The 15251-nt window shown below is 39.2% G+C and overlaps 1 protein-coding gene across 10 annotated transcripts in view; it reads left to right on the top strand.

Moving 5' to 3' along the window:
* The window catches only part of CD44 (CD44 molecule (Indian blood group)), an 87315-nt gene that overhangs the window by 55415 nt on the left and 16649 nt on the right, over positions 1–15251 (top strand). For 2 of the 10 annotated variants that reach the window (XM_058527147.1, XM_058527149.1), the window contains 7 exons: positions 2462–2575; positions 3037–3153; positions 5852–5980; positions 7450–7578; positions 10758–10859; positions 12658–12747; positions 13617–13823. The exons of 1 other annotated variant lie outside the window; for it this stretch is intronic. In XM_058527147.1, the coding sequence (XP_058383130.1) occupies positions 2462–2575; positions 3037–3153; positions 5852–5980; positions 7450–7578; positions 10758–10859; positions 12658–12747; positions 13617–13823 (888 nt within the window). The remainder of the gene's footprint in view (positions 1–2461; positions 2576–3036; positions 3154–5851; positions 5981–7449; positions 7579–10757; positions 10860–12657; positions 12748–13616; positions 13824–15251) is intronic. 7 more of the 10 variants (XM_058527154.1, XM_058527156.1, XM_058527148.1 and 4 more) reach the window with 6 other exon arrangements.

Genomic DNA, 15251 nt, shown 5'->3' with positions numbered 1-15251 from the left:
TTATACCTTGATGAGATTATGAAGGAAGAAATATAATTTTTTGAATGGAAGCCAAAACATATTTGGAAGAGAAATAGGAAAAATATCTTTTATAAAATTTCTAATGCCTCATGTTCTTCTGGTTTTGTTTATTTATATGATCTGCTGCCACAGATTCTCTTTTAATTATTGAGCTTTGTCAGAGAAGGGCATAGTAAAACACTACAACAAATAAGCATTGTGTTCCTACTGTGCTAGGTGCTGGGAACGCAAAGATGAAAAAAGCCAGAGCCCTTGTCTTCAGGGAACTCATGGTGTATTGAAGCAATAGACTTGGAGAATGTGGTTGGGAGGGTATTAATTAAAAGTTATAGATGATCCTACATTGAAGACTTAGAAGACCCTAGAAATGCTTAAAAGATGGGAACCAGAACTCAAGAATTGTCTCACTTAATCAAAACCTGGTTGAGGTCAAGGGAATGAATCCAGAGTTATAACAAAACAAATTGGGCATCAATGTAACGGAAAGACATTGAAGAGAAGGACAAATCTCAGCTGAGCTTTAACAAAACAGTGCCAATTATTAAAAACAAATAGTGAAAGCACTGCACAATAATATCTGAATTTGTGACAATTATAAAACTTTTTGAGAACAAAGATGGAAATTGAGCTGAAAAATGTCCTTAAAAAAAACATGCAAAGATTGGCCTAATAGTCTGCTGGATGACTGAATTTCCTATAAATACCTGTAATGATCTACGATATTGCTGAACAGAGATGAGAATCCTGAACCTCATAGATGTGACTCCATCACAGCTCTGCTTTTCCTTAGAGGAGGTGCACCTTTGGGGTGCTATATGAGCTCTCTCGGGTCACTCAAGTCTGTCCGTCCCATTGAAACCTGAGAGTTTTATCCCACCCAGGGAGGTGGGAAGTGTCCAAAAAATAGCTTAGATCTTGAAGGCATCTGAGTATATGGCATTTAGACAACAAACACTTGAGATGAACTAGATGCTTTATATCTAAATTTTTAAGTGGTGTATTTCTTAGTCTGGACACCTCAGAAAAGATCAGTCTATAGAAAAAGGAAACTCTTTTTATTAACTTCAGAAAGAAAACCAAATAACCAAAAACACTGGAGCTTTACTGTTACACCATCTCCTGGGTTCAGGATGTGGCCCCATCTTCCAGGCGGGGCCATCAGTAAAGATGTGGTCTTGATACTCAAGAAACTAAACTCTGTTGGGTGGCAACCCAAACAGATTAACTTGAAAATGATTCGTATGATCAAGCTCCAGGGAAAACTTCCCTTGGCATTTTTAATCTCTGTGTCACATTTTCCAGTTTCAGTTCACTTTTCTGCTTGGCACCTATGCACATAATTCAGGAGGATGCCCTCTTTCTTCTGTAGGGGTATGATAACTGCCACTTTTTAATGCTTACCGAGAACATGGCTCAGGATTCTAAACCTGGTTTTCTTAACTTGTGAAATAGAGCTGATAGTATTACAGTCCTGAAAAGAGTTTTCTATTATTTGGGTATCAAAATAAAGTTTGAAAGAATTAGGATGGATTTGCAAATAACCTTTTCACAAATGATATTGATTCTGATTTTGTCATGATCCCTCTGTCAGGTGCATCTCCCATTCCAGCCCTCTCATTTTGGGTGACAGCATCAGGGCACTGGTGGATGTATGCCTCTTTTTTTTCCAGGGAGCTGCTGTGATGGTGGTTGGTTACCTATGGTGTTTTTCTACTGAATGTATGTGTCTTGTTTTGCTTTCATTGGCTATGAGTGGCTTGCTCGTGAAATGCTTTGTATTTGATGGGAATACCATAGGTGTTTGATAAATATTCAGAAATGTAGAGCTAAATCATATGGCTGTTCTGGGTAGATATTCCTTCTTAGAATCACCTATGGGAAAGACTCAGGAACCACACTCTCCTCTCATTCACCTTGAGCATCTGGCTGCTCAAGGTGTTTGTTTCCCCACCAAAACTACTAACGAAAGAAAGTGATCATAGTATAAATTTCAAGTACCTCCCTCTGCAGCCTGAAGATCCACATATAGCATACTTGCCAGCGATACAAATTCCTTGGGCTTTCAAGTGCAGGGGGCCTTTACAGACTGCATGGACAGGCAAAGCTCCGGCGTCCTTGGTTATCCTCGGTGGAGGGCTGGTGTTTTTTCACAGCTGTTCTTCTTCCTGCTGCAGCTTCTTTGGCTGCTGTCTCCGAAAGATCTCATGTTCTGACCCCAACGTATTCTATGACAGAATGCAAAGGACACTGAGATGCTTAACCCTACGGCTGAATCAAGCTGAAGGCACTTTCTGCTTTCCCTCCCTTTCCACTCAACCATCTATACAACCTGTTATAGATGATTCACTCTATAAACTAAAGAAGGGAGAAATGTGCAAAACAAGTGATGAAGGCTTGAGAAATAACATTTTCCTAATTACTTCAATCATCATTATCACAGTTCCAACCACGCCACGGATTTTTAGATCCCCAGAAGAGAATCATGATTGGCTGCAGTGGTACCCTGTCCATTTGAATCCAGACAGATCACTTCAGACAACCACAAGGATGACTGGTAATGGGTTATGCACACTTAATTAAAGATTTTTTTCCTTGAAGCCTATGATGCTGCAAAGGTCACTCATCAGAACACAGTGGGAAATTTAGTTAATATCTCATCACAAATTCTTAGTGAACTTTCGTGAGAATACTCAACGTGACTTAGGAGTCATTTATCAATCATACCATCTGGACATAAGATACTTTATGTTGCTTCATTATAAAAATGAATACATTATGGTGCTGCCCTTGACAAAGTGGTTATAGTAGAATAACAGGTAATCACTTAAAAATTCCGTGCCTATTGGTTTTCTTTTGAGAGAGATTAGTGAAGTCACTCAAAAGTATTGAGAGAAGATGCTCAGAGATACTATTTAGGCATAGAACCATTAAATAGCATGTACTTTAATGGAAGAATAGAACCATCAAAGGTTGGTTGATAAAAAGTCACAGTGTATATAACCATCATCACGACAGATGTGGACAGAAGTGGCACCAGTGCTTATGGAGAAAATTGGAGCCAGGAACCACACTCTCCTCTCATTCACCAAGAGCATCATGACGAAGAGGAGACCCAGCATTCCAGAAGCACAAGTAAGAAGGATGGCAGTCAGTAGTTCTGGTTTAGAGTTAGTGAAGGCATTCTAAAGAATAGGGAAGACTTTTTTTTTAGACATTGGCCACATCTATTTCTACACAGTAATTTCTTTTATCCCCCCAGCACAAAAAGCCGCCAAATCTGCACGCAATTTTTAGAAATTGAAAGAAAAATGCTTATTTGTCAGGTTGCCCAAAAGGCAAACATGTTTAAAAAGATAAAATGTTTACAAAGATCTGAGATACATTTTTGTGTCAAAGATTCCTAGAGGTTCCATTTGGGTGATTTGAGTGTGTTTATGGAAATGTATGATGAAGAGTGGGTTCTTTTGGCGCTTAGTAGTGGGATCTGGAAAGAAAGCTTGACAAATGCAGCGATCTTTGGAATTTTTATGTTCTATGAAGATCTTTGATGAATCCAATTTCTTTCTCACATTCTGTTCCTCACTGCATTGTACAAAGGCATCCCTTGTAGTTTTTGGAGGACAGTCAATAGCTCAGATGGTCTGTATTTGAATTCTATGGTCTTTTTCTGTTTTTGAGCCCAGGGTAACTTGGGGAAGGCTTTGATGCTGTTATTTCCACTTATGTGCAAACATCTCAGGTTTTCTAAAACAATCTCAAGTCTCACTACTGGGCTATGAGGATAGGACACAAAGAAAGTAAGAAATATATACTCTTCTTCTATCATTTGTCTCTTGGAGAGACGCCTATCACGTTTGAAATTTAAAAAGCCTTAATTTAGGATAACAGCTTATAGCATTTTTGAAACTATGGTTCAACCATCATTCTCATAGTCTTGGATACTCCTAAAGGAAAAATGTAAGAAATAGCTAGTTAGAAGCCAAAAGGAGAAGCCAAAGGGGTTTGGGAATCCATGGGTTGAGGAATGTCTTCAGACAACAAAAGAAACATTTCAAACATCAGCTATTAAGTCCTGGGCTTTGTACTGAATTTGTTCAACAGGCTTACATTTCATTATTTACCCCAATAGATCTGATAACGCATGAGGATTATGGGCTGAGTTAAAAAAAAAAAGAGTCTTCTGCGAGAAGAAGGAAATGAGAAGCAAAAGTTTCTTCAGCATGGGATTCCATACCAAGCCCTTTGTGTCCTAACAGTATAACTCAGATGTGATTTAAGATAATTTGTACTTAAAAACCAGAAAGTTACTTAAGAGGCTTAGAATTAGTAAGCCTGTTGTCAAAAGGTGGTAGGGGAGGGACATCATTACTGGAGAGTAGTTGAAAAACTAGACATGACAGCACCTAAAAGAGGGAAGGAGGCATGAGCTGCAGCAGTTCTCTCCTTAGCACTTGCAACACACAAAGGGTTCTGGTTGGTGACCTCTGGGCCTTATCAAAAGAGCATTACAACTTGCAGAAGAGAGTCAACCTTCATATTTTACAAGGGAAATCCTATACTCTGCTAATTCATATGTTGAAAGCAGCAGGAGGTTACTGGATATTTAAAGGATAATTGCGTTTGTATAGGTAGTGATAGAAGGAGTATAGAGTAGTGTGTGCTTGCAACCATGTGTGTGTGTGCATGTATTTCTCTTTCTTCCTTTTTTTAGACTTTGAATAGGCAGTCTATGTTTGGATTAGTTTTTCTTTTTTTGTAATTATAATCAATGGTTTTTCTAACTTCATTATTTGTCAAGAGGTAGTGATTTAGTCAGTGGGAGGTAACACTTAAGATTTGGGGGTTTTTTTCCTCCCTCTGGATAACCAATTAACCCCAGGAGTGTTTTGGCCAATGCAAGGGTAAAACAAGGAAAATAAGTTTTATTTTTCAAATGTCTTTGCTATTCTCGAATCACACATATCATTTTCTAAAATAGTAAAATACAACCAATATTACAAGTTGCAAAATATACTTCAGCTTGGCAAGTTTATAGGCTCTTGTTTTCTTGATGAACTAAAAATCTGCTCTTAGTTGCTATAGATGAAAATGTCAGTGGCTTTCTGATTTTTCCCAGATATAACTCTGATACAATTTTATTCCATTCATTTTGTCCTTTTTAAAACTGGGCAATTACAACCCGGAGTGGCTGAAATTTTAAGCCTGTCACACATTGCTATTGCTTATATAATACCAAACACTGGCTAGGATAGTTTTTCTTCCACTGGATTAATTTTGTTAAAAAGTAATTTTGGCAATTTTAGATGCCACATAGACATAACGTCATATGTGTCAGTGAAGTAGCATCCTAGGCGTTCCCAATGTCTTTCATGCTGGGCAGATCCCCTCCTGGTGCATTTCCAGTGCATGTGGGTATGGCTGACATGACCACCATTTGAGGAGGCCTCCTACCACGCTTATCCTGTCATAAATTGTTATATAATATGTTCCTTCCCCGAAAACCACCAGAGCAAAGAGGTTAATTCTTTGAACAAACAGTTCTCTCAGGCACGATATAGGCCATAAACGATAGTAAAATAAGAATAATACTGAGGATTCACAGACTGTGGTCTAGTCCTAACCTTGTGCCAATCTGGCTATATGATTTTAAGCAAATCAAAACTTCTTTGGGCCACTTGATTTCTAAGATCCCTTTCAGAATATCTCCTTGCTGCTTCTCTTTTCTACCTTCGCTTCCACATGTGTATGCCCTCAAAGTAGAGAGATATGTGTTGGTGAGGAAATTGAAGGAGTGAGGAATAATGGCTCACAATTGACATTCTTCTCACAGCCCGGGCAATCACTAGTAGTACAGCAGAAGACACAGCTACCCAGAAAGAGCAGTGGTTTGAGAATGGATGGCATGGGGAACACCCCCAAACGCCAAAGGAAGACTCTCCCTCAACAGCAGGGACAACTGGTAATGGTTTGAAAAGCAAATGTGGGTGGAAACTTCCCCTTGGGTTCCATGTTGGGCGTTGAGGACAGCGAACAAAAAGACATTGAAGGAATTGTCACAAGATGTTAAGGTTCCTTAATAAATTATAATGCAGTCAACACACAGCCAACCCTTAAATGCTCATAGCAAACCACCTGGACAGGAATAGATATACGCACATGAAGGAGACACGGAGACTAGAACACGCCCTGGAGTGTGTCACTCTCACATCGAGTTTTGGGCATCCCCTAGTGAGACTGTAGCAGAGACTCTGATCTTATAAAATACTCTCTTTTGTTTTGTAAAGGAATCTATTCTGTAATGTAGGTCCAGACTTTACAACATGGTTCTATGAAATATTGGGCTTGTTAGAAAGCATTTTGTCAGAACTCCAGTGTTTCAAGAACTAGAGCCAGACATTTTGAGAAAAATACCTGTCTGATGTCATTTGGCCCTTTTGTCATGTCTGTTTGGTAATTTCTCCTTGAATGTACAATTGTTTTTTATATTTAAAAAAAACTAAATTGTGGGATTGTGGAAATTGGACGCAAGTCTTGTCATCTTCTCTAAGTGATACCAGATAACTTGGCTTTGCAAGCTCCTATCCATGATTCTTTTGTCTGTGTGACAGAAACATTGAGATGCATGTTGCCTTGTAAAAGAATGTGAATTGCATATTCTCATTTGGTATCAGTGAGAAATATTCCCATATTTCCATTTGCAATATAGAATATAATGCATAATGCCCTTCTAGCATGTGGCGACTTCTGAATGCATTCCTGGCAAGAGCAATGGATTCAGTGACTGGCTATGTGGTGTGGTTGTTGCTAAGGGGCCACTGTTGTAATCTTTTCCACCTATATTTCTCCATTGGCTCGGAATGAAGCAAAAGCATGTGCTTCATTCTTATACGTCACTTATGCCATAAATCCCATTGTTAGAAGGTAATGCTGCTAATGGATTCCATTCATGCTTCTGAGATGAATGGCATTTACTTTCATGTTTATCTCATGGGAAGCTATTATCTGATTTCTTCTCTAAATCACCATCAGCCTAATGTGCATTTCAGTGGGATGTGGTTGTCTCAGAATGACATCATGTGCTTGGACTCTTACACTTCCTTCTTTTGGGGACAGTGGCAACATGGCATGGGTCAAGAACTACTTCTCCTTCATCTTCACTTGATGTCTATAACTCATCTTCTATCCACTGAAAAAGTCATTAATGCTTTTATGTCCTCTAGTTCACATGCTGATTGCTAAGAAAATGAGCATGAGTGAACCCATACCTGCTAAAACATTCTGCGTTTATGCAACTTCCTGGCCCTCTATACCAAGAAGATGGTTTCATTGTCTTGTCTAGATAATAAAGTCTTTTTGAAAAGTGGGTATATCCCTGGCCAAATGTCCACTAACACTTTGACAATTGCTTGAACTGCATGGTCACAACAGCCCCAGCCCATGACAGCCATCCAGATCAAAGAATGACAACGCAGAGTCAAGAGGACAGTTCCTGGACTTACTTCTTCGACCCAATCTCACATCCAATGGGACAAGGTCATCAAACGGAAAGATGGATGGGTAATAGCCTCTGAGCTTCTTTATATATTATATTTTTGAAAGCCACCAAATGGCTATTTTCCTAGATATATGCCTTTGGTTTTAAACCAGTCTTCTTTCCTAAGGAACTTGAAGTTTCTTCAAAAGTTAGTTTTCTTGGTAGAAGTGATATGTACATTCATCTAAATATGAAGCCCTGGGCTGTGAGGGGAGAATTTGGCAGGAGGGTTAAAGAAGAATTAGTTCTAAGATGAAGTGGAAGTCATTTCCTCCAAAGAAGGAGCAGTCTGAAGATTTCTTTTCCATTTACTTCTAAGGGCAGGGTTTTTAAAAGAGTGAAGTGATGGATTCTATTCCATGACTATTTCCATTGTAGACCCGAAGATATAACTCATCTTTGGTAGAGAAATCTTAGAGGTCAAAAATTTGTGAGTACTCATTCCAACCGAGTAAGTAAAAAGCTCAGAAAACTTTATTACTTACTCTTGCCACATTTAGAAATAAATACGGTACCCAGTGAATTAGGATTTAGATCACTCGTGGGCCTCAGTAAATGTTTGTGAATTTAAAGAATGGACAACTTTTACACAGGATGGAATCCCTATTTTCTTAAATGTCATTCTTATTTGTCTATAAGCAATTCAAAAACAGTTAAACAAGAGAGAGTAAAAAGATACTAGTTGTAGTTTTGCAAGAATGGAAGATTGTGATTTTATTTGACCAATTTTTATATTTAAAAAGAATTCTTCCTCTTCCAGAACAGATGACAATTTTCCTTAGAGAATCTGAAGAGTTGGTAGTAGGAGGTACCCCTCTTTTCTCAGTCTTTACCAAGTTGAAGAATCCATGTTTCTTACTATACCCATGAATAGTTACGCAAGTTTGGTTTTCTTTGAACAAGATGTCTTGGTCACAGAAATGTAATATTCCAAAAAGGGAGACAAACCAAAAGAACCAATATGGGGATGTGAATTTTCAGTCAGAGCATAAACTACATAATCTGGATCCAAACTGCCAAGGGTCTGTGTAACATGATCCTTATTGAAATGAGTTTTAACAGCACAATGATGATATCTCTTGGTATTGAATTGAAAAAAGTTATCTCCAAGGTGAATCCAGAATTTTTGATGGTTTCATTTCTTTAGAACATCCTAACTGTGTCATACCCAAATATTAGTGATCAGATATCCCTCAAACTACAATTGTATTAAATATCTGCTTATGTGCAAGGCATTATGGAGACAGAACAATGTACAATTCGTGGTCCATGCTCTTAAGGAACTTAAAATTTATCTAAGAAAAGTAAACATTTAGCATCAAAATATATCTAACAATACGAGACAGTAGTAATAGATGTCAAATGAATGTTGCCAACAATAAACACCAAAGAAATTCAGAGGACCCTCCAGAGAGCATCAGAGAAAAGTGGATTGGATCCGGTTTTTGAAACATGAGAAAAAACCTGGGTAGTTAGAGAAAAAAAATCAGGGAAAGTTTTTCCAGAAGGGAGACTCACGTAAGGAGAGGCACAAAGGAAGGAAAGCCAAGGAATGAGTTTGTCAGAGTGAGTGGCTCTCTTTTGTCCTAAAGGAAGATGAGTTTGAATGGCTGGGTTGGGGCCGTTATGTTGCGTGGCTGAAGTGCCACATGCAGCCCCAGTATGCATGTTTATGCACATGGTTGCTGAAGGCTCTGATGATATCCATGGTGGAAAACCAAGCCAGTAAAATAGCTTCAGAATCAATATTAAGTCCCCATACTGATGAACTGATGAGATTCCATTAAATTGATGAACACATCAAGGACAATACAATTGGCTTCAACCGTGGAATGGTGTGATACCTCTTGAAGGATTCTACTTATAAAAGAGAAGGTGTGGGGCCAGCCCAGTGGCACAAGAGGTTAAGTGCGCATGCTCTGCTTCAGCGACCCAGGGTTCGCAGGTTCAATCCTGGGTGGGCACCGACACACCACTTGTCAAAGCCATGCTGTGGCAGCGTCCCATATAAAGTGGCGGAAGATGGGCACAGATGTTAGCTCAGGGCCAACCTTCCTCAGCAAAAAAGAGGAGGATTGGCATCGGATGTTAGCTCAGGGCTGATCTTCCTCACACACACACACACACACACACACACACACACACACGCATAAATAAATAAACAAAATTTAAAAGAAAAAGAGGAAGATGAACAAGAATGTCTAGAAACCATCAACAGGCAGGACTTTTTCTGGGAGAATATCCATTTGGGGTTTTGATTTGGGTTAGCTAGCCTTTCCTCTTTTTTGAAATCTGGGATAATACAGTCAGCCACGTTTTGTCCTGCCAAGATCTTGGTTCTCTTTTCTTCTTGTGTGTAAAGCCTGTAGATGTGGGTGCCCAATATTCCAGTGTTTCCCTCTGGAATCAGCTGGAACTGATTACATCTCTCCAGAGGCAGAAGTGTGGGCGGACTTCTAATTGGAGAGCCAGCAACAGTGATGGTGTTTATGGATTGCTTGGCCTCTACTTCACTCAGGACTAATTTCAGCAGACTTGATTTGTAATAATTATTAGAAACAGCATTTCTAAATATTTCAGTGAAATTTCTGTACCACCCAATATTGCACATGTTAAATTCCAAAGACACCTCATACTTGTGTTTACAGGAAGAATAATTCACTGACACCCACTGCTTCTTATTTCTTGCCCCTGAATGCTTCCCATGGCCTCTACCTAGGTAGTGTTGGATGATGATTTTATGTTTTATTTGCATGTTCACTTTTTGAAGCAAAAGAGGACCAAACGAGAGAAGAGGGCTGTAAAAAAATGTCCTTTTGCCGAGTAAGAAGGATTTGACAAAATGGTGCCTGAACCAGTGTGCTTTGTCTTTTCTCCATGTGTCAGATCACATGTGTCTATAAGCAAGGCAGTGTGTATGGCATGGGACAAGTCACACATGGGTTATGTTCTGTCTCTGTGCAAAGCTTGGGAGGCACATCGTGTGCTCATTTAGAGTCCTTCCAGACTCAGCCAAAACAAACAAATATCATAGCTTGCATACAACTCAGCCCTTAAATGAAAGCCAGTTACTTCTCGTGATGTATGTGTTTTCTTTCCTCTTATTCAAGTTTCAATATAAGAATAATTTGGCTCTAGACATAAACCACATTCAGGTAGTGGTTTAGGAAGTCAAGCAATAACACTGATTGAATTCCTTCAGATACTGACTCCAGCCACAGTACAACGCTTCAGCCTTCTGCAGATCCAAACACAGGTTTGGTGGAAGACTTGGACAGGACAGGACCTCTTCCAATGACCACTCGTAAGGATAATGACACTCAGCCCCTTTATTAACCTGTATTCCTGCTTCAGCTCTTGCTCACATTGGCCCAGACGCAGAGCTTGCTGGTGGAATGGCGCATTTAGTGCTTTGTGGCTCAGCTCAGCCCAGAATGTAAAAGCTGTCTTCATTAGCTGTCTATATTTTCTTGGTGGGGTTCTTTAAATCTTATTTTGCCTTCATTCTTGGTGCTTTCTGGATCCAATAACTTTGGGTTAAGGACAAAAAAAAAAAGGATATGGGACTCCATTCCACTTGATTTTTCCTTCCCTGAGTAGTTATGTCCGTGAAACCCAAGACCACAGCTAGGACAGTAGTTTCTTTATGTTTAACTGGCCATCTCCTTTTTATTCCCATCTTACTCCAATTAAGGTAGAAGAAGGGTAGGATTGCTTTAATGGTTGTGAAAAGATATTTTGGGCCAAATAATCATAAGAGTAGGGAAATTGCATCAACCCACAGAGGAGGGGCAAGGCACGTTGTCTACAATTGACAAAGGTGTCAGGGCCCAGGAACAAAAGAGAAACATTTGCTAATATCTCTTCCTGTCACTAAACATCTGGTAGAAGCAATGCTAAATTTCTAGTAGCCTTAGTGTCCACTATATGTACAGAGCTATCCTAGAGATCAGCCTGAAGTCATTCATATTTTCTTGACAGAATATGAAAGAAATACAGAATTAAAAGGGTCTCATTTCACTGCTTGCTACACATAACAGGCAGAGTCCTTCATGTGTGCCCTTTTAGGCAAAGGAAAAAATCAGCAAGCATGTGTTGATCATTAACAATTTAAATAGCACAGAATTAAGCATCAAAGGAGATGCAGATAAGCCTAAGAGTGGTCCCTGCCAATGGAAGGTCTCATATTTCCGTTTTACATCCCTGTTGACTTATGTTCTGATGTTGGGTTTGGGAGTTGGTGAATGTCTCTCTCCTGGTTGTAATGGTTACTTGGTGGTGGGCATGGCTTATGGGTGTGCTTTATGGGGTGCTTGCACCTGTAACTTGGAGGTCAGTACCTTAGAAGAACACAAAAGAATCAGCTCAAAACAGTCAAAGTGATTTCAGATATGGGCTATGGTTCAACCTCAAATTGATATATGTCAGTGAGGGCCCTGTGTTTGCCCAGGCAAGCATTTCCTGGCATTTCAGTGCAATGATGAGAATCCTCATCCACAGATGAGATCAAAAACCTCATAACAGAGTCAAGTGTTAACTTTCAATGAACGTTCTTTGGAAGGGACTTAAGTATTTCCCTGTATAAATTTGGTCTGAGTTACTTGAGCAGGTTATTCTAGGCGAGCGTCTTCCTCTTTTGTGGGTTACAAGTGAACCACTTGCTATCACAGTGTTTATTTTCCCTGCAGTCACACTTCTTGACACACAGCTAGGGGCTCTTGATTGTTGATAGGAACATTGGGATTCAAACATTCCTTTTTCCCTGCCTCCGTATTCTCTGGTTTTCCTAAGTGACTGGAAGCAATACTACAGTTGGGCCAGGATGAATCAGGGTGGACAAAGTTTTGGCTCAGGCTTCATGTTGGTGCATTACTGTTGTTGATTATACTGAAAGGCAAAGGGTGTTAGGAGACAACTAGAGACAAAGCAGAATTCTGTTGTACATTTCTATCAATCAGAAGAGAACGGTGTGCGCAAACCTCGGTATTCCTATAAATCTACCCGTCTGACACTACTCTAGCTAGATCCTGCCTGTCAGCAGACAACAGAGGATTTGTTTCATGGCTCAAAATTAATGCTGGATTTATCCCTCCTTGAAACAGAGCAGAGTCACACTCAGAGCTTCTCTACATCACATGGAAGCTTGGAAGAAGATAAAGACCATGCAATGACTTCTACTGCATCATCTAGCAGTAAGGATTGTAAAGCCAGCTGGCTTCAGCTATTAATAAAAATCAATAAATTTGGGGTGTTTTCGCAGTGTCATTGGTGGAGGTACATCAACTGGCTGCTGTTATGCCGTTGCTTCTGATCAGAAGGTGTGGCTGGTGATGGTTCTCTGATTTTTCTGCTTTGTAGACCTCTTAGAAGTTGTTGTACATTAAGTGCAAACTATATTTCTTATCTTAAAGATCAGGTTTATTAAGCCTAGAGTTAGTGGCTTGATTTAAAAATAACAGATTGCTTACATGTGATTTATAATTGGTATAAAGGTCTATATTATATCACTCTCTATTTTCCTTGCATTAATAATATTATTTTGCCATTTATCCTCTGGACACAAATCCCTGGTGCTGGTGACCAAGAAGCAGTGCCCTTCTGGCAAAGGAAAAACTAATCAAAGCCTCAGGTGTTTGAAAGCTTGCATTTGCTATTCTAACTGCAGGCAGCATAATTTTACCTTTCAATTCAATGGTGTGTTGCCTCCACTTCATCAAAGGTGGGTCCAATTGAGTGAGAGCTCAAGATTTTCTAGTACCCAAGTTGACTTCAAGGTCACAGTTGTAGTGGTATAAACCTTTAATAACCCAGGCAGATGTTGCAACGCGTGCCTTTTCTGGGTATTAGGATCACCAAAATCTCTTCTGTTGAGTGATGTCCAGGTCGTGTCAATTGCAAAATATTGATTCTGTTCAATAGTGTAACAAATCACACTGCTTTTGCTCCATGTTCACAAATAACAAGTGGAAAACTTTTGCAGCAATTGCACATTCTGAAGACAAGCTCACAATGGTGGTGGTCTTAGAAATGTGAGTTTACCATTGATTGCACCTCTATACAGACAGGAATGATGGCAGAGGTGGAAAGAGAAGTGGAAACTTTTCTGAAAACTCAACTACTTCGGTGGAGGGTTATACTCCTCATCCCCCAGACACAAAGGAATACAGCACCCTCATCCCAGTGACCCCCGCTAAGACTGGGTCCCCTGGAGTTACCAAAGTTACTGTCGTTGGAAATTCCAACTCTGATGTTGATGGTTCCTTTTCAGGTAATTTGGCCATTTGTTATCTGGTTTGCTTATCTCTATGTAGAGAAACAACACATACTTTCATATTACAGGGGACATTTTCTGTGAAGCCTATGATTGGACTGATTTGTGACATGGGAATGGCTTTCATCACAGGTTGTCATTCTAGTGCAAGCAAATTTAGATTTACTTTAGATAAATAATACTTTTATTTGCCAGTGTAATTTCCATTTATTTTTGTGACTTGGTTATTATGGTAGAATTTCTTTCCTTGTCTTGTTCCTGATCTGTGTTATATTAAGTTGAACCATATCGATATTTCTGTAGGTCAGAGTAGTTAAATATTAGCAATTGCATTTGATTCAACTAATACATGCTGTCCTTTTAGTAAGGTTTTACCCAACATGTGAATAATTTCCACATACTAATATCTTTTTTCTGAAATTATTATCTTTTATTGGTGATGGGTTGGTGAATTTTACTTTTGGTGAAGGGCTTATGGATAAACCTCTTCTAGTTATGATGCACACTTACAACTTTATGATTTAATCTGCTATTGATGAATAGGCACCATTTCTCGTATTATAATGGCAAAGAGATGACCAAAGATGACTAAGTGGCACTAAGTGGGACATGGACCTAGAATGAGAATGAGACTTTTTTTCTCAAATAAGCAAACCTCCCTACTTCTGTTTTTCTTTGTTTCTCCATTTACATTAAGAAACTAACATTGAAGAAAAGGGAACTGGTAAGTGCCTACTCTGGCTAAGACACTAAAATCTGATTCCCTCCTCCGAGGGCCAGTTATTCAAGTGCTTCTTACCACTCAACCACTAAGGCATATTAAAGATTAGTGATTTTAAATATACATATTTTTGTAGCAGATGTCCTTTCCCTCCCTCTCCCTCAAAAAAGAAAAGAATAAATCTTATGAGAACACAATATATAAAACACATGAATGCTGTGATGCTCTGACTGGTGTGGGGACAGAAGAGCCAGAACGCCACACACTTGGCATCCTTCCTCTGGGCTGCCCACCCTGGGCTTCAAGGAGAACAGTTTTAAAAAATACTAACCTCGCAGTATTGGAGAGACAAAGCTCCGTACACCCTCTAGTTCTTTATTCAGCATGGTTCTGCCCTCACTTATTAAAAATTCCAAGTAGCATTGTCAGTATTCTTCTGGAGAAATGAATCTTAGAGCACTGCCTAGTTTCTTTTGGCAAAATTAGGCCTGTTACGCACCTAATGAATTTAAATTTTAAATGGCAATTTTAATGATTACAGTAGCCTAGAAGGATTACATAGCCTATTTGTTAGTAAATAAAATGCTTTCTATAAAATTGATATTCACATATGCTGATTCCTTCTACATTCCACGGTGGTACAGATTTTCCATGGTTCTCTATGGATGAAGTGATTAGTAAGTTATCTGACTCTCATCAAGAAT

The sequence above is a fragment of the Diceros bicornis genome, chromosome 31 (assembly GCF_020826845.1).
Source record: "Diceros bicornis minor isolate mBicDic1 chromosome 31, mDicBic1.mat.cur, whole genome shotgun sequence".
NCBI lineage: Eukaryota > Metazoa > Chordata > Mammalia > Perissodactyla > Rhinocerotidae > Diceros > Diceros bicornis.
The sequence above is the reverse complement of the archived record's forward strand: the minus strand, read 5'-3'. Positions and strand labels throughout refer to the sequence as shown.